Consider the following 19,624-nt stretch of genomic DNA (forward strand, 5'->3'; position numbering starts at 1 on the left):
AATAGCCCTAATTTTTTTAATAAGTTTTCAAAAAATTATAATCATTATTTATGAGTAATTTTAATTATTTTTCAATTTAAATATCTTTTTTTGAAAGTATAAATTTTGGAGGAAAGCTTGTCGACTACAGCTAACCTAATTAAATCAACTATAATGAATCATGATAAATGAATTTATTGAGGCCAACCGAACTTCATATCCTATGCAATTAAAAAAAAATCACATATTATCTCAAATAGTTTGTTGTTACAACAAATACTAGATTAATTTATTCCTTTGCAAAGCATGCAGCAATATGAAATTGTCATTAACTGTGAATTTAAAAACAACTCCAAAACTCAAATAATGTCTAGAGCCTTATAAAACAGAAATAGTTTATGAAACATGAAATTATGTAGTCATTTAAACAAATACAAGATGTTCAGTGTCAAAACTTTGTAAGGGCTATTAGATTTTTTTTTTCTTAAACAAAGAAAATGACCTCTTTTAAGTAGATGAACTCACAGAATATGTTACACATAACTTGTAATCAGTTTTTTATAGACATAATAAAACTGGGTAGGGCCAAATAAATCTCATTATATTGGCTAAAATACAAAATTTATCGTTGATAGTCATATTGGAAATTACATGTATTTTACAATGCATGCTCAAAATGAAACATGAATGTGATTTTGACAAGATACACAATTTGTGCATTGTTATGCTATTAATAGCTATTCCTCATTTCCTAGATTTTTAACATCATTTAACTCTTACGTTTTTATTTATACTCCTCTCAGAAGAACATATGCAACAGAAATCCTCATACACCCACAAAAGGAATATTAACTAATGAGATATAAATAATTTAAGTTATCGTTGAAGGTCAAGTTTACTTATAGATATATGATATGAGGGAGTTTAAAATGATGTGTTCAGTTATTAATTTCACCGATTTTTGATTCAAACTTTACAGGAAGGAGTCTTACTTTGAATGTTCTTTTTGAACTAAACTTCAAATTTTCAAAAATTGATATTTTAAAGTAATTTTATGACCTTAAAGTAGATATGAACAATAGATTACAAAGACCTCCTGTCAGGGCTGGATCACCCATTAGGCCATGGCCTGGGGCCCCTAATCATTAGGGGCCCCCTTAATATAGATTTTTTGGAAATGACTTTCTTAAATGAAAAGATACATAAATACTTTTATATTTGAATAAATAAAAAATATACAAGAAAAAAATTTAATCCAAGGGCCCCGCGTAAGCTTAATCCTGCCCTGCCTCCTATAAAAATATCTTAAATAATGAAGTTAATAAAATATAATTTTAAATTCTCCACTTAAAAAACTGTGAGCTTTTTTATATATAGAAACTTAAAACCTGATATATCAGTTACTTATTTTGAAGAAAAAATTTCTCTACGAAAAATTGGAATTTACAACAGAATTATCCATCAAGTGTACATGTAATTTGCAGTACAAGGAAATTAATTAACCAGTTAATTTTCAAGGTGACAATTAAGTTATTTAGATAAAAAAAACACAAATAAAATTAGAAGTGTTCTGAAAGAAAATTAGCAAAAAAGTATAAATAACAACCTTAAAAGTTCTTCTCAATGATTCCGGGATTTCTTCGATTTCTTACCATAAATTTCAGACTCTGAACTAAGTGACCTACTTGCACGGTATTTCCTGGGAATTTTTGAGCTACGACTATATGGTGAAGGACTCCTATGTGAATCTTTATATCTCTTTTCTTCCCTTGATCTTTTATCATCATGATGTCTATGACTTCGTGAAGATTTATTTGAATGACCCTCACTCCTATGGTGACTTTTCGTATGACTCGAACTACGTCTACGTCTGTCCTCATAACTACGACTTCGCCTGCTACGCCCACGATTTGACTCGTGCTTTTTACTAGATTTTTTCTTATGCAAAACACTACTCGAACTGCTACTGCTATCACTTCTTTTACTTTTCTTTCTCTTTTTGTTACTAGATTTTTTTTCGGGAGAACGACTTCTTTTGTGCCTGCCTGAACTATCACTGTCTCTACTCTTACGTTTATGATGTCGTTCTCGCCTTGAAGGGCTTCTTTCGCGTTTTTCGTTTTTGCTACTTTTATCTTTCTTACTGTGAGATTTCTTCTTATTCATTTCACTTGAATTACTTTCACTATCAGAAGAACTCGAATATTCTGAAGAATTCATTTCTTCCTCTTTTGGCTCTGGCTTGACGCTTGTTTCACTAGTTTGTTTGCTATCCTCTGCAGATTCATTTTCACTAATAAATGGTATATCATTTGAATTTGCAGACCTCTGAAAAGGCATCATAGGAGATAATTTGCTATTTTCCGGGTTTAATTCTTCCTGAATCTCTTCCTTCACTTCTACTCTGATATTTTCTTTCACAATTTTATCAGAGGTCATATTACCTGAAAATTTTAAAACCAAAGCTTTACTTTTAAAATCTGTATTTAAAGAAAGGAGAAAAAAATTGCCATAAAAAATATAGTTGAAAAAATAAAATGATAAAACTGAAGAACTAATTTTTCATCAGCTAGGTAAAAAAAAGCAAGAATTTAAATTCAACTCTATTACATATGTGTCAACTGCAAGGTCAAAATCTTCTAATTTAAACATTATACAATTTCATTACAAAAATCATTTCTTTTTAGCCTTAGAATAATATTAAAGCTGAGACAGGAAATAATTATTTTTATTAGCAAGTTTTGTTTATTTTTGTAAAATAATCCAAATAAATGCAAACTTTTTTCTCTCGAAAATATGCTATTATTTAATCTAGACTATAAATTTACTTTAATAAAGATTAATATTGTAAACTAAATTTTAAGCAAACATAATTAAGAAGGTATTAAGTAAGATTCTGTTTGCATTATTATAGGATAGTATGTGTTTAAATTTGTATTTAAAATTTATGATAACAGTTGAAATTTCAAATTGAATAATTCTTTCAGTTCAAAATACTTTAAAAAAAAAAGAAACTCGCTGAAAAAACTATAATAACGGACAATCATAGAAAAAAATAATAATTTTTTTTCTAATCTCATTGCATTCAGAATCACTTCAACACCCAGAAAATATTTTGTTACTTCTCTATAAAGGCTAATCATTGTGCTATTTCCAATTAAAAAAAGCCATGTCATAAATTGACAACACTCATGCTCATCTGTCGTTTGTTCACAATTGCAGTTCCCGGAAACCCATTCCAATCTAGAGTTTGCTTGCATTTTTGTACTCAAATCCAACTGTTTTATAAATATGTCATAATTACATAAATATGCAAATAAATATGATAGAAAAAATATGCATATTAAATTATGCCCTAATGTAGCTTAATGTAAATGTGGTTTTAATATAATAAATTTTTATTCATTCATATGCTTTATAAATAGGTACATAATTTAATTTTCCTTTTTTTTTTTTTTAACTATGTTAAGTTTATTTAAAAATATTATTTTTTAGATTCTTTTCCAAAGTCTTATTTTTATATTATAAATTCCCTATTTTAAGTGAAAGAAATGTTAAATAATTTTATTAAAGATTAGTTTTAGATTTTGAAAATATAAAAAATCAGTTTTTATTATTTTTTTTAAAAATTTATTGCAGCTTGAACTCAATGCAGAGAATTACCTTCTGCATAACAGTAGAAGACTTTTTAATAAAGCTGTGATCTAAATAAAATGTATATTTATTAAAAAAAAAAATCAAAAAAATCAGTTAGAAAATAAAATTGTTATTTTATTGATTATGTAGAATTACATTGAGCATTATAAAGAATAGCAACTTTAAATATTTTATTATTATTAAAATATTGTTGTCAGAAAAAAGAAGAAATATGTTTCAGTAAAATGTATTGACTTTATTTTAATTGTGAAATCAAACATATACATTTATCTGGTTCTAAATATAATAATAAAAAATGTACTCATGGTAAATAATTAAAGAAAACCAGTTTGTTTATGACTATACTTTTATTTAGTCAACTGGGATACCAGTAATCTTTTTACTTGTTTTCACCTTAGTGAAACAAAAATGTCTGCTTAATGATCCGCTGATATTATATGGCTTAATCAAGTTAAATTTTGAGCAAAAGCACAGAGATCGTGGTGATGATGGACAGATATTTTTCAATGGACTAGATCTTTTGAAACTGCTGGTTCGTTTTTCAGCGATTTCAAATGCTTAACTCGTTAGTCTCAAATATCTAGTTACATGTTCTATATCCAATCTGCCACTGATTTTAATTAGATAATTAGGCTGTATTTGATTAAAATATATAAAGTAATTCCTTAAAAATAAGCGGAATAAAATAATCTTTTCTTTGAGCTTTCAGACCCTTGACTTCAGACGGAAAAAAATTTCAATTCACTGTGAAGAGTTGCAGCAGCATATTTATTTCTTTGGCTATTTTAGTGATAAATAATCTGCCTGAAGTTTTCAAAATATTTATTCCATTTTGCATACACTTTCAAAAGTGTATATTTAATTCACAAAATTTGTAACTAATAGTATAAAACGAATGATCATAAGATATAAGTAATACTTAGGGCTGCAAGTTTGTCGCAGGAAAAAAGACCCCAAATTCGCGGAAAAAACGCGGTAAATTTTGAAAATTACACAAATTTTAAACATAAAAAAATTTATTATATAAATGATGTTAAAGACATAAATTGCGCAAATAATAAAAAAAGCCAAAAAATGCACATCAAAAGTATTTCTTTGAATTTCAAGCAATATTAATATTTTTATTTAAATGAACAGAATTTTGGTACTAAGTATTGTACATTGTCAGATTATTCTCATTTATCCTTCGTCTTTCGTCACTTAATACATTTTTATACTTAGAAAACTATCTTTCTGCGTCAACGCTGTTTTTAGACACCGACAAACTTCAAATTGCCACTTTTGGAGAGTTCGGTTTTTGATTTCCAAAACTCGATCAATTTTCCTTCACCAACGTGCAATTCCTTGACCGTTGCTTTGTAAGAAGTAATTGCTGTGAAAACTCAAGCATTCTACATTCAAACTACTAGTTACAAGTCCCTACTAACTACTAGTCCCCCTCCCCTTCATCTAAGAAACTGATCCATATTTAAGAAATCACAAGAAGCCGTGCCATCTAGGAAAAATTAACTGGATATGTAGAAAGGCAGTCGAAATTTCATTGCCCAGTGCAATAGCATGTATAACAGTTTTTCTGTCAAAGATTTGATTTATAAAATTTTTCTTCTTTTGTGATTCCAATTTCTTTTGTACTCTTACTGACTTCAGGAAAGTAATTACCCTCCCTAAGTGTAGAAAGACCACCTCAGTTGACAAGATTGTGATTATCTCTTATCTCTGAACTATTTTCATGTCATTTTGCTATTGATTCACTTCCCTAAATATCTAATCAATTTTACATGCTTAATTTAAGGTTCAGGAAAATAAAAAATTCTGTTTAATAAAAATAATGAATAAAAAAAAAATCAAATTTTAAGCAATTTTTGCGCAAGTCAAGACATATTGTGAAATTTGCGGATTTTAGGAAAAAAGATGACAATTTCGCGGAAATTATCGCGGAAATTCGCGCCGCGACAAACCTGCAGCCCTAGTAATACTAAAAGAGCATTGAAATAGACTTAGCAGATGGATGTGTGTTTCCATTTGGCATACGGAATGTCATTACTAATCAGGGATCAATTTTAATTTCACCATTTATAGAGGATTTTTTACGTAATTTAAGTGTTTAATAATTAAATAAACATTTGCAAGAAAAAACAGATCAGGTTTTCAGATTCAGGAGAGAATATCTAATTAGTTAGGACGAAAAATTTAAAATTTTAAGAGTAACTGTCCACAAAGTGGTTACATTTTGTTAGTAGGTATATAATTATTGAATTTTACATAATACAAAAATCTATAATAAAATGCAACATCAAAGTATCACTTACAAGCAAGCTAGTGTACAAACGCATTTCATTCACATCAGTTTCAGACCTAACCGCCAATAGTTTTAAAGAATAACAAAATTAAACTTTCAAGTTTATTTCTTTCACAAAATCATTTTATTAGTTTCAATCTCACATATCCACTGGTAATTTTTACTTCCCTTTAAGCCCCTATTACTCTATAAGTGTGTAGTGTAAAGAGAGAACACTTTCTTAAAATCAAAATTATATTCTCCCATAATTTAGAACTCCAGATGGAAAACACTGATTTAAAGAATTAACCAAAGTTAATCTGTTCCCCATAAAAAGTTTATATAGAATAATTTCTCTTAAAAAACATGTAAAAATATGCATTTTTTGGAAACTAAAAAAATTTACGTAATTTTAGCTTTTAGTAATTCAGGCTTTCTAAATTAAGAAAGTGCACATAAAGATAGCAAGGAAATCCAATAATCTGCCTTAACAGATCTGATCAAGTAAAAAAATAAAATTCAAAATATATATAAGCACGGTTATATACATCTAAAAAGAATAATGACAGGGTTGCCTGTACATATTATGCACTATATATTAAGAGGAAACAACAATTACTGTGCTCTTGTGTGAGCTATATTGGGCTAACTATATTTATTAGTTTTAATTGCTGGAAAAACAGCTGAATATACTTAAAAAATGCTATAGTAAATGAAATAGTTTAGTATAGCTGAAATATCATCGTTGAATATCCCATAGATTACACTTTAAGTGGTCACCATTTTTTAAAAGACAAAAATAAGAAACAAAATTCTCTGTATTTTCCCACTTTCTAAAGAAAAAATCAAAATTCCCTGCATTTTCCCTGTTATTTTAGGTGATTTTTAAGATTTTTAAATTCCCTGTATTTTCCAGGTTTTCCCTGTGGAGTGGCAACCCTGAATGATTATTAAAAAACATTTTGGAGCTACGCAACTATTAAATTCCACATAAAATCTGCCTTGGTTAAGGGTACTTATTACAATGCAGTAAATTGGTAAAAAGCATTTAATTTTCACATAATATTATAAAACATTTGATTTAAGGATTTTCCATGTTGCTTATTTCAACAACAACCCCCGATACCTTCGTAAAGGGATAAATTAAATGGTATTTAATATTAGGATGCAAAACATATTAGAACTAAATGCAACATTAATTTAGCAAAGAATTATCGCATGAGGAAGTTGGATAAAATTTTGAAAAATTAATTCAGCCATGATATTGTATTGGCGAAGTGAACATAAATTAAAATTATACCATTATTCATCTTTTCTCTATCAGTTTTATCCTCTAATTCCTTACGATCAAGATCAGCGATGATCTTCTTTTCTTTAACTGCAAAAAGCCGTTTCTTTTCCTTAATTTTACGATACAGCTCTTCTTCGGAGTCTGAAGAATCACTCCTATCTTCGGCATCACTTCCTTCACTCCCTGAATCATAGCTGGCAAGACCACCTAAAGTTTTGAATCCCTTTTTGGTGAGTTAATGCATCACTCAAATTACAAATATTCATTCAAATCAATCATACGATATTTTTACTTAAATGAATAAAAGTATAAATATAAAACAAGCTCTATATTTTAGAAAAATTTTTTTGAGCTACAAATATTTACATGCTGTAAAAAATGTAATTAAAATTGTATCACAGATACAATTTTGCAGTTCAATAGATTTTAGCATGATATGCTAAACAAATGAATCTTGATAGGTACTAAGAAAACGATAACAGTCCACAAGTATTGTTCAATTCTATGATCATATCCTCAAACATAAAACACATGAAATATTTTATTTTTAGTCCAAAATATGGAAATAATTAGTTTTAAAATGATGTAGCTACACCAGTTGAGAAATTACAAAGTTTATGCACAAAAATAACAACAAATAAGAGTTATGCTGCAGTAGTTATCCTATTCTTGTTTCATAGATGAGAAGAAGCTTGAGAATTTCTATAAATGTACAATCAAATACAGTTTCATGCTTTTATCACAGCAGATCAACGTCCTCAGGATTCAAATTAAAATTTCAAGAGAAGTTTTTCAAATCAAAGTTCCTTATGTTCTTTGTTGTTGATAAAGATGAAAGAAATGAATTGTAACACTCAAAATAATGTAACTTGAAGTTTTCAATTCAAATGAGTTTATTAAAATAGTTTTCTACTAATTTGCTAGCCAAGCAAATACTACTTTAGTTCGATTGCTAGTGTGTTATTTATGCTGTTCCAACAGTTTATATATTCCAAATCTGCTTTAAACACCATTATTGAGTATTAAATGAAAAGGCTTGCAAAGTTACTGTAGTAATATTTTCCTAACTAATTAGACTTGAATAAACAGTCAAGTGGATATAAATTTTCACAATAAATTAATTAGTCAGGCATTCTTCACCAGTAGATTATGTTCTGTTAAATCTGGACTTACTAATGAGATATTCAGGAAAGCTTTGCTAGAAAAACATTCTTCATCATCAGTCCAAAAAAGACCATTAGTGACTAAACCAGTGTTGTTGTTTTTTTAAATGCAAAGAAAAAATGTTTATGTCCTTTTTGTATTTATGTATAGTATACATCACTTTGAATTTAGTCTAGTTAGTCCAACATATAACAGTATTGCTTTTTTTAAAGTCCACATTAGAATTAGTATGATAATGTTCAAGTCAGAAAAATTTTAAATTCTCTTATTAATAAAAATAAGGATAATAAATGTACATGGACTTTCACTGTTTTATACTATATTTAAAAAAAATTAGATTATACAGCATATCTACACTTTAGTACTTTTTTTTATTTATAAATTGCAATAAAAGCCCCAGTATTAGAAAAAACAATTTTCATTTCGAAGCATTTTTTTTTTTTTTTTAAATCAAGAACAAAATAATTTCTTTGAACACTGGAAAGGGTTTCAATTCTTTTCAAATAGTTCAAAGTTTTGTTTAATAATGCTAATTTCTACTATATTAAAAATCAAAATTTAGTGTAATGACATCAATTGACATCCTAATCAAATCTTTGAAAAATTTATACATTAAATGCAATGTAAATACCACCATCAAACAACATTGTGAGCTTACAATAAAATATAAAAACGTGTTTTCTTAGGTTTAAAAAAAAAACACATTTATTAGGTGAAAAAGTTAATAGTTTTTTAGATACTGAAATAAGAAAATTAAAGATACTAAAAACAATTTATTATAATTGTATAAATAAATGTTACTGTTAATATGGTAAATTGGTCAGTTTAAATGATAGATGTATATGCTAATATACTAATCAAAACAGTAAAATGATACAATTATATCTTTTATAATTTTTAATAAAAGCTAGTTGTTTTATATAGATCCAATATGAATAGAAAATATAATTTGTCATTCATAAAAAAAGTTGAATATTTCAAAAACTACTACTTTACGAATTGAGAATTTGTTCACAATAATTAAAAAAAAAAAAAATTTTTTTTAATTTTATCAAAAAAGAAAAAAATGAAGTTTTTGCAATAAACAAATATTTCTTCAAATTTTTTATTTAATTTGTCATATTATTAATTAACTTTAGTTTGGGATCTCTGTACTGCAGTCATTTTCATATTACTTTTGAGGATCTAAAAAATAACATCTCTTGAAAAGTTTTTAACAATACTCCAATATTTACAGCTTGAGTCCATCATATTTTCAAAATTTAATGATTTTGTTTCAAATGTAAAGAGCTATCAACTATTGAAAAAAAAAAAAAAAAAAAAAAAAAAAAAAAAAAAAAAAAAAAAAAAAAAAAAANAAAAAAAAAAAAAAAAAAAAAACAAAGAGCGAGAGCGAGAGAGAGAGAGAGAAATAGGAAAGGGAACTGTAAAACCAAAAAAAACATAACTTAAAATTTTATTATTTATTTATTGTAATATATTTCAAAATGTATCCAAATTTTCTAAAAGGGAAACAACTAAAAACAGCTGTTTCAATTTTATAAAACAACAGTCGCACAAGTGAAAATAAGAGTTTTGAATCAACAAGCTCACACATTACATAAAATAATACAACAAAAAATTATAGGATACAGAGAGGAAGGATTAAAATGTACACAGAAGGACTTGGATAAGTGAAAAGACTAATAATAAAATTCTAATAATCGAAAAATGTATTATATAATACACGCATTTAACCTTAATTTACAGACTTGATACAGGAAATAAGAGTTTTTTTTTTTTTTTTTTTTAAAAATTGAGTTATCTTTGATTTTTAGGGTATCTAGTTGCCTGAAGTTAGTTAAATCTACAAGTTTTCTTGGTGAATGAAAATTAATTATATTTAGTAGTAGCTTTTCAAAGCACTTTTGGTGATGTAAAGAAATGATTGACTTCTGATTATTTCTACTTTAATATTTATATTACTTTTTTATTTAATTTCAACTTTTCCCTTTCTCTGTACCCAAAGATGTAATAAATGCATCTTTTACCAAGGGTGTATCAAGCATGAATGACATTTTCAAGCATCAAGAATTTTGATTTAAATAACTATAATTAAATTTGGAATTAAACCAGTCCTATTAGTTTTAAGGTATAACGTTAATTAAGTTTAGTAGACAAAAAGGAAACAATAAGATAAGGATCATTTCGCAGTTATAAATACTGTGAAATAAGAATAAGAAAGAAAAAAAATTATTATTTATAATGCTTTCTGCTCCCATAAGGTACATTATGAAATTTGTTTCTAGAGACAATAAGAGCCTCTTCAAATTTATAAAATATTTTCACTCATAAATTTAATGACAAGATGAAAAAATAGATATTTTGTTAGTGAGTTTTAAAATAATTTTTTATTAAATTGTACCTGTAATTATTGTGATCTAATAATATCTGTGTTAAACCAGACAACTCTCAACCATATTAAAACTTTTCTTCACGACAAAAGGAATGAGAAAATTTTAAATTATGTTCTACACTTTTTATTTATATTATTTCAAAAAAATTTACTTAATTGAACAAATACTTATTTTTATTAAATAATTTATCGAATTGAGTAATGCATAAGAAAGAGGAAGCAAAGTATTCTGGAATAATCATAAACAACTCAACATTTCTGTTTTAAGACAAAACATAGTAGATAACTTTAGGAAACTAATATTTTCGAAATAAAAAATAATTACAACTAGTAAATAAAATATGATTAGATTAATTTTTAAAAATTAATAAGAGAAAAAAGGAGAATTAATATGAGCAAATTTTATAAAGGGTGAAGGTCTATCTCCAAAATAAGAATATGCAATGTTGTATTTTTTACTAAGCCAACCCACATATTTTAAAAATATTTTATAAACTGAGAACACTAGCAAAAAGTAAAGTAATTATAAAAAATTAAAATTTGAGAAAAAAAACTAATAAATTGCATGGAGTTTAAGAAGATTTCATAAATTGATCAATAACTTATATAAAGGAAGAAGTACAGCAGCATCTTAATCAACAGAAAAAAATAATTAAAAAAAACATTAAAATGCAAATATTTGAGAAATATCTTTTAATATAAGTACAGCAACTTACAAATCAGTTGACCTCCTATTTACTAATAAAAATGAAGAAATTTTTTTTGTGGAATTACAAAAACCTAAATTTTTTTTTTTTGTGGGGGAGGCGGGGACCAATAAAAAAGTTATCAGTAAAATACTGAAAAACAGCCTTAAAAAAATGTATACATGATTTTACTTGGAGAACATTTCATGGTACACAACAATGGACATGAATGATTAAAGCACAAATAAAAATAACCTGTTATACAGTTTATCAACTAGATACAACATGTGTTCAATAGAAAGTACAGTAGATTTTACCAACTTTAACAATTCATTCAAAAAAGATTTTTTTTTTTTTAAAGTTGCAAGAAACAAAGCATAAAATGTCACTTTATTTCAATATAATTGAAAGTATTCTCAAGAAATAACAGTAATAAATTCAAAGAAAAATTTAAATTCTGAAAAATAAAATAACGCAAGATGTTTGAGAGCAATAATATAAATTTTAAAAAATACTTACGTAATCCAGAAGCTACAGAAGTCAGTGACGTGGTTGAGGCCAGCTGACGAGCTGGAGCTTTTATGTAATAAATATAAAGTTTAGTAACAAAGAACAAATCAAATTTCAAATACCACAGCTAGAAGAAGTTCAGAAAGACCTAAAATAACACTTAAAGTAAAATTAAAATTGAGTGATAAATATCTTCTGATAGGATTCTTAGAAACAACTTCTGTAAAAGTATCATAAGGAAATTATTGAAAATCAGCACTTCATTCCGAAGCAACAAATTTAATTCAGCACATGGCATAGCTGCCGATATTTCAAAAGAAAAATGAATGATTCATTCTGACTAAACAAATGTTTCAATTCAATAAATAAACAAATGCTTCAATTCAATAAATAAAAAAATTTTCAATTCAATAACTAATCAAATATTTCTGAATTAAATGTACAATATTTTTTAAAATTAAAAGAGAGAACTAGTATTTGAAGAGAATTAACTCTATTTCTGCATCCTAGCTAATAGTTTTATATTAAAAAAGTGCATATCGTGTAGTTCTGTTTTTCCTAAAAGCATATTCAGTCGTTAAAAAGTTATTAATTATGTAGTCAAAAATGTATCAATCTTTTTAAAAATAGAAAAACTATGAGGCAACTTTCTCTTTTTTTTTTAACGTGAGCACTATTCTGGTTGTTGTTAACACATTAATAATTTCAGGAATATTCAAGTTATTGATAAAGATTGGAACATCAGCAAATTTTGGAAAAATTAGAGATATAGCTACAATATTTAGAAGTTAGCAACAATGGTATGAATCTGTCATAAAGCTAGCATTTCAACAGAAAATATATTATCAGTAATGAATTATCTTAAACCTTTCTTTTCAAGCATTCCTGATCAAAAAAATCATACACAAACGTAACTTACAAAAACTGCAATAAGGTGAGAAAGTCAAATAACTGTGTTTTTACTAATTAATAATATATAGATAGATAGATATAAATATGAGCTGATATTAAAATCTTTCCCTGTATGAAAAAGTGGATTTATAAGGAAGTTATGTTGCTGATGCACTTTAATGAACTTGATAGCTAAAAATTTTTGATCTAGTTTACAAGTAAATTTAAAACAAAATGAAAATAGAAAAACTATGCTTTTAAAATAATTAAATGTGGAAAGATTTTATTTTTGGATGATTTTAAAAATCAGGTAATTTTATGTGTTTTTCACTATATAGTATGCAGAATTAAATAATTTTAAAACATTTCACTTGTTAAAATTTAATTGTTAATATTAACTGTAGATATTTTAAGCAAATTATTTTTTAAAAAGTCTTAATTGGTAATTTTTTTTTAAGAGTTACACATTTTTCAAGCAAAATATGCCATTTTCTACAGTCTGAAGAAACTCAAAACTAAGGAGGACATTTACGACAGCCCACAAAATAGTAAACATCTATTCAAATAAAATTTTTGTATACTTAACAAGCATGCTTTTTAATTTGGAGGAGGGACTTAAAGAATGCTAATTAATTTGGGCAAACAGTATTTTAAGTTACAAAATCAGATGTAAAATGTTCTTTCTCTAAATAAGCATTTTTTTTTTCCAACAGTGACAAATTTTTGTTCTTCAGAAAATAAAAGGTAGCTGCAATCAAGAAATATGGCCCCAATAGTTAAATTAGAAAACAAGTAAAAGTTTGAAACCATAAATATTAATTTCACATTTTGAGAATTTAATTATAAATCTAATTTTGTATCTAGCAAGTTAAAAATGTTTTGCAAAATTTGTAAAACCAAAATAAACATACATATGTATGTATGTTTATTTTGGTTTTACAAAGTGAATTATTTAATTTAATGATGGTCGGAAAAATTTTTGAATCATAAGATATACAAATTTTTACACCATTTTAAACTAAGTAATTTTAAATGACCAAATTCAAAGTTTGAAAAGAAATCAGAAGAAAAAACATTTATAGAAATAAAAAGTTTAAATAATAATGTTTTTTTTTCCTTTAAAATTTTTGTTGTTGTTGTTGCTTATTTCGAAATTATTTGATCAATTTCACTCAAAATGTGAATTAAAAAATGGATTTAAAATAAGCAAGATTGTAATACTTCATAATGCAAAATAGTTTTGGCAAGTATTAAAGTGGATAGTAAAAAATCTCAAAAATTTAAATTATGCATAAAATTACTTTTGGATAAACAAGTTTCACAAACATGTGTAAAATTATTTGTATTCTCTAAAGTAATTCCAAAAATATAGCAAAAGAAGCATAAAGCAAAATTAAGAAGTAAGGGTCTTAAAAACTGACAACAACTGTCCTCACTAAAATATTGGAACCATACTAGAGTTTATAGCCCCAGGGGAGGAACTCACTTCTTGCTTCTCTTTGCAATATGATGTCTAACTTAAGGGGTTTTTCAGGACCGCTTTAAATTTAGATTATTTTAAAACTGAAATCCATCATCACATTGGTTTGCTTAATTTCCTATCAAATAATCTTTTACATTACTAATGTTTTTTTTAAACAACATAACTGAACAAGGTCAAACATTTTCATTCGATTTGAATTTAAATCAAAGTTTATGCTCCCCTTAAATGTTTTTTATTGTATTTATTGTTTTTGATTGATTAAACAATCAACTTTTACTGTAGGACATTTTTCATTGAATATATTCATATTCTTTCAAAATAGATATCCTACTCAATTTCCATTTAAATTGGATAAAAATTTGAAGTAGAGAAAAGTAACGAATAAAGGAAATTGGGAAGATTTAAAAGAGAAAAACATTTTATTTTGTATAAATTATTTTTCATGAATTTGGCGTCCCTCTAAGGCTGCATACGGGGACAGATGCCACATTAGCTATGCTTCTAGGACCATGTTTTCTAGATTGCAACTACAATCCATTAATTGAGAGTCAAGAATCCAAATCTTCAGGAAAAAAAAATTCTGTTTACACAGAGAGAGTATGCTTTTATGACTGACTTTGTAATTTAAAATAGGATCTGCACTAATTAATTAGCTAATTTAAGAAAAGATTCTCGAACTATTAAAATTTCATTTTAGTAAGAAAAATTCTGATTATCAAATCAAAAGTTATTTAAATGTGATTTTTTTTATTCTCCAAAAGAAATTAATTACTTAAAAAAAATAACTAAACGTTTAATTACTAAAAATTTTACTACAGTTAATACTTATATTTAAAAAATAAATATGATAAAGTATTAATATGGTAGTTACAGCAAGAAAAAAATTCCCTATAGTTCTTTTTTTATTGTTACATAAAATTTAAAAAGAAAATTAATAATTTTTAACAAAGACAAGTTCAATTGCAATTAGACAAGACATTAAAAACTAGCCTAGAAAGATGATAGAACTTTATAAAATGGAAAATATTCAATAAATCATTAAAATAAAACTTTATTATTCCAACTAAAGTAAGAATATTAAAATAATATTTGCCAATTAAAAAACTGAAAAATGTCAGAGTGACTTTATGCTCATTTTGAATACCTTTTGACTTTGCTTTTTTATATACTTCTTGAGCAATTGCCACCATTTCTGTATTAGTAACTGAAAGCAAAACTTCAGTCAAAGTGCGTCGAACTTTCAACATCTAAAATATAAAATTCAGGAATCAAATATAGCTATTAAAAATAACAGTAAAAAATCTAACTTTTTTACCAAATTTTTAAAAACAAATTTAAAATTCGTGTTTGCAAAAAACTAGAATGAATTTTAAGCACAGTATATCTTTGAATATCTAATGTAATTGGGATTAAACCTTTCATTAACTAGCAAAACTTTTTTACTTTTTGCCCAAGAAAATCATTTTGGTTTTTTCATTTTTATAAGCCAAGAAGTATAGCATCTGATCAATAAATACATGAAGCACATCTTTTATTCATTCAAAGCCAGTGAAACAAGAGTGGGATTTCTTATGCTCCTAATTTGTTGTTGTAGTTCATTTACGTCGCACTAGAGCTGCACAATGGGCTATTGGCGATGGTTTGGGAAACATACCTGAGGATGATCTGAAGACATGCCATCACAATTTTGATCCTCAGCAGAGGGGATGCCACCTCTGCTTCGGTAGCCCAACGACCTGCACGCGAAGTCGAGCATTTTACGGTAGCACAGTTTAACGAGGACCAATACCGCACACTCTCGGTCCCTACGCATACTGAACCAAGTGGTCACCCACTCGCACACTGACCGCAGCCAGTGATGCTTGACTTCAGTGATCTGCTGGGAACCGAGTCTTAACGATCAGTCCACTGCGGGACGCTCCTAATTTGTTCTTAAGTCATCATAACAGCAAGAGTGACACTACTACTACTTGAACGCTCTTGAAAAAAACTAACATTTTTTTATGAATTTGTTTAATGTGACCCAGAAAACGTAATTAAGAATACTATTTATACAATGATTTGATAAAGATATGTTGTGATAAGAGGGGGGGGGGGCAAACAGCAAAAACAAGAACACAAATAAAAAGTTATGAATCATTTTTCTGTAATTCTTCACTTAAAATTTAATTATTCAAAATCCTATTATACATTGAATTGTTAAAACATTTAAGTTATAACCAAGAACTAATTTGAAGAATTACTATATATAGTTGATAATAACTATGTTTAATATTTTTTAATGTTCAGAATAAAGTACATGCTTCAAAAATTTAGAATAGAGACCAACATTTCTATAAAACAAACATATTTCTTAAAAAAGGAAATTATGAAAAATCCTTATTATGTATTTTCAAATCTGGCCAATAGGAAACTAAAAAAATTTATTAAGTTTAAAACTTAATAACTACCCCTTCCGCAATTCATTAATTTTAAAATTGAAGATTTTATAAATGTAAATGGAGTAAAATTAGATCAACATGCAACTGGTGATAAATAAAACTTTTAAATGGTTCCTAAAAGAATTAATGTAAATAAAAAACACAAATATATGGTGTGTATTATGAACTTGTATTTTATTATATAATCCAATTTGTGTATCACCTTAAAAATTAAGTAATTTTAAAGTAACTTCTCATTAAATATCTTAATTAAATATAGTTCTGTGTAATAACACTTATTATATTTTAATAAATGCACATTTCTTTAAATTCTAGTTTTTTTTAAATTTATTTTCCCCTTTGCATTTGAATTACTAAAAATATCCTGCATCTATACATATTAATTAAAAGTTATCAAAGTTTCAATGAAATTTAAAATCACAGAAATTTAACTTTTTTTCTTACCATGTCTTGTTTTTTTTCTTCTTCAGTTCTTAAATCTTCTATAGGTGATGGCATTCGTTTTAAAATAGGAGAATTTCTTTTAATAGGTGCCTCTTGTACTTGTTCATCTTCACTATCACTGTCCTAAATTTATAAGTAAATATATCAGTACAATAAATATAAGCCTAGGAGCAGAAACCCCCCAGCACTGCAAAATTATCTTTTTAATCTGAGATATAGAAAGAAATTGATATATATTTATATATATATATAGATAGATAGATACATATCAATATATTTGGATATCTATATACAGTGAAACTCGGCTATAGTGAACCTTCAAGGGACCAAAATTTCGGTTCACTATATCTGTTCCGAAAACAATTATAATTAATCTTTCCAAACTGCCCCCCTCCCTTATTACAAATTATTTAAATAAATGACCAATAAAATGAAATACAAAAATGACTGAAAAATAATACGCAGTAACAAAAATGTGTTAACTTTTATTTTCTATTACTCTTCGCCTTGCATACAAAATTATTTTTTAATCTTTAGCTGATGCGGAATCTTCAACATCAGATATGGAAACACTTCCTGACTCTCCCAAAATTTTTCCTGAATTTATGTTATTCCGCTTTTTAAACCTGTTTAACCATCAATTCAAGAACATAAAAGTAGTCACATCACAAATCGCTTAGCTAATTCATCGGCTTTCACTTCAAGCATTTGTCTAGATACTGGAAGATTGCAACTTCTTTGATTAATGAACCAATTCAATAATGCTATTCAACAAAGACGCAAACAAGAAAAAATGCTTATAATACAGTCCATGCTATAGATGGTCTTAAAAATCGGTATATGTATTTATTTTGAAGTAGAAATTTCAAAATTATTACAAAAAAATGGAGAAAATAAATCAGTCGAAGACAGAAAAAAGTTCATTATATCCAACTTCCTCTCCTATTTTGGTTCACTATATCCACCAAAAACATCATTATACGTGCGTAGCAAGGCAATATATATATTATATTATATCAAAATATATATATATTATATATACATCAAAATTTCTAGAAGTCTCTTCAAAAAATTTCTGAGGGAATGGGAAATGGTGTACATATACTAAGTTAATTTATAGAATTAAGTTTGAATATAATTTGCATGCATTTTTTCTTCTGCTTAGTTATTTAGATTATTTAAATGTGGATGTATTCCATCCTCATTTTTAAACATAATTTCACGCTTCAAATTGAATTTAAACAACATACATTTCTCATGTTGGATTTTTATCTACCTGAAATTTGCGAATTTAAATTTTGCTATACTATTGTTTGGGTAATCCTGATTTTTACAATAATAGTCTCCACTTGATTGCATTTGGATGGCAGAAAATTTTTTATTAATAAAAATGGAACAGCAGATTGAATTAGTTAATTCTGCTACTGAGAATATAAGTTATAAAATCAAAACACGAGAGAAAAAGAAATCAAACTGAGCAGATTTTGATTTTAAGCTAAAGTAGTAAAATTAAATTGGTGACTAAAAGTGTGTATATAATGGGAAAAAACTTAGCATTTCAAGCTTAAACCAAATCAATTGAAAGATGAAAATAACTTACAAATTTTGATTTCGGTACAAATGAAGGTGATCTTGAATTTAGTTCAGATTTCACCTTAGACAATTTTTCTTCTCGTTCCTTAGCATTTCTCTCCTTTTCAAGCCTTTTTAAACGCTCTTGCTCCATTTTTTCCAATCCATCTCTTATCCAAGCAGGAAGTTGTTTACGCTTAGCAGCATCTAAAAATTAAAATAGATAAAATATAGAATATATTATACAAGCATATACATACATATATTATAAGCCTCATATCTGACTGTCCGTTTACTGCAAGGGTCATTTTTCTACACACGTATTAATAATCAAAATAAATAGAACTCTTTTACACTTTTTTTCCCCTACATTTGTGACTTGATGAAAAAAAGTATAAAGGGATGAGAATCCTCTGATTTTCGCATCTTTTTGAATTTTTCTCTACTTCCGATTTTTGTTCGATTTTAATTCCATTTCTGGTACAATATGAAAAAAATTGTATATCATAGGAACAAAATTCAAAATTTCACTAAAGCACGAAAAAAATCGCATATTTTTTCACGTCTCTCACAAAAGAATTATTATTGCCAAGAATCACGTATTTAATTTCAGAGTGCACAAAAATTTCACATTTTGAAAAATTTTTGATTTGAGATGGAATTATCTGAACCAAAGGGGGTCATCAATTGATTATTCAAAAGAGCAATTCGGAATTTGCGAATCATAATAATATTCTATTAAAAATGGAATTGACATTATAAAAACTGTGGAGAAATCCCAAACCGTTGAAATGGCGATTGACAAAACCACATGGACAATAAAATCTTGACTA

The 19,624-nt window shown here is 26.7% G+C and overlaps 1 protein-coding gene across 3 annotated transcripts in view; it reads right to left on the minus strand.

Annotated features, from left to right (window-relative positions):
- LOC107450894 (arginine/serine-rich protein PNISR) overlaps positions 1 to 19,624 on the minus strand; it is a 28,604-nt gene that overhangs the window by 2,550 nt on the left and 6,430 nt on the right. For 2 of the 3 annotated variants that reach the window (XM_016066827.3, XM_071182085.1), the window contains 6 exons: positions 18,820 to 18,998; positions 17,220 to 17,342; positions 15,479 to 15,581; positions 11,970 to 12,026; positions 7,215 to 7,412; positions 1,586 to 2,423 (listed from right to left, as the gene is read on the minus strand). In XM_016066827.3, coding sequence (XP_015922313.1) covers positions 1,600 to 2,423; positions 7,215 to 7,412; positions 11,970 to 12,026; positions 15,479 to 15,581; positions 17,220 to 17,342; positions 18,820 to 18,998 — 1,484 coding nt within the window. In that variant the 3' untranslated portion in view covers positions 1,586 to 1,599. The remainder of the gene's footprint in view (positions 1 to 1,585; positions 2,424 to 7,214; positions 7,413 to 11,969; positions 12,027 to 15,478; positions 15,582 to 17,219; positions 17,343 to 18,819; positions 18,999 to 19,624) is intronic. The other variant, XM_071182082.1, reaches the window with a different exon arrangement.

Source organism: Parasteatoda tepidariorum, chromosome 1 (genome assembly GCF_043381705.1).
Source record: "Parasteatoda tepidariorum isolate YZ-2023 chromosome 1, CAS_Ptep_4.0, whole genome shotgun sequence".
Taxonomy (NCBI): Eukaryota; Metazoa; Arthropoda; class Arachnida; order Araneae; family Theridiidae; genus Parasteatoda; species Parasteatoda tepidariorum.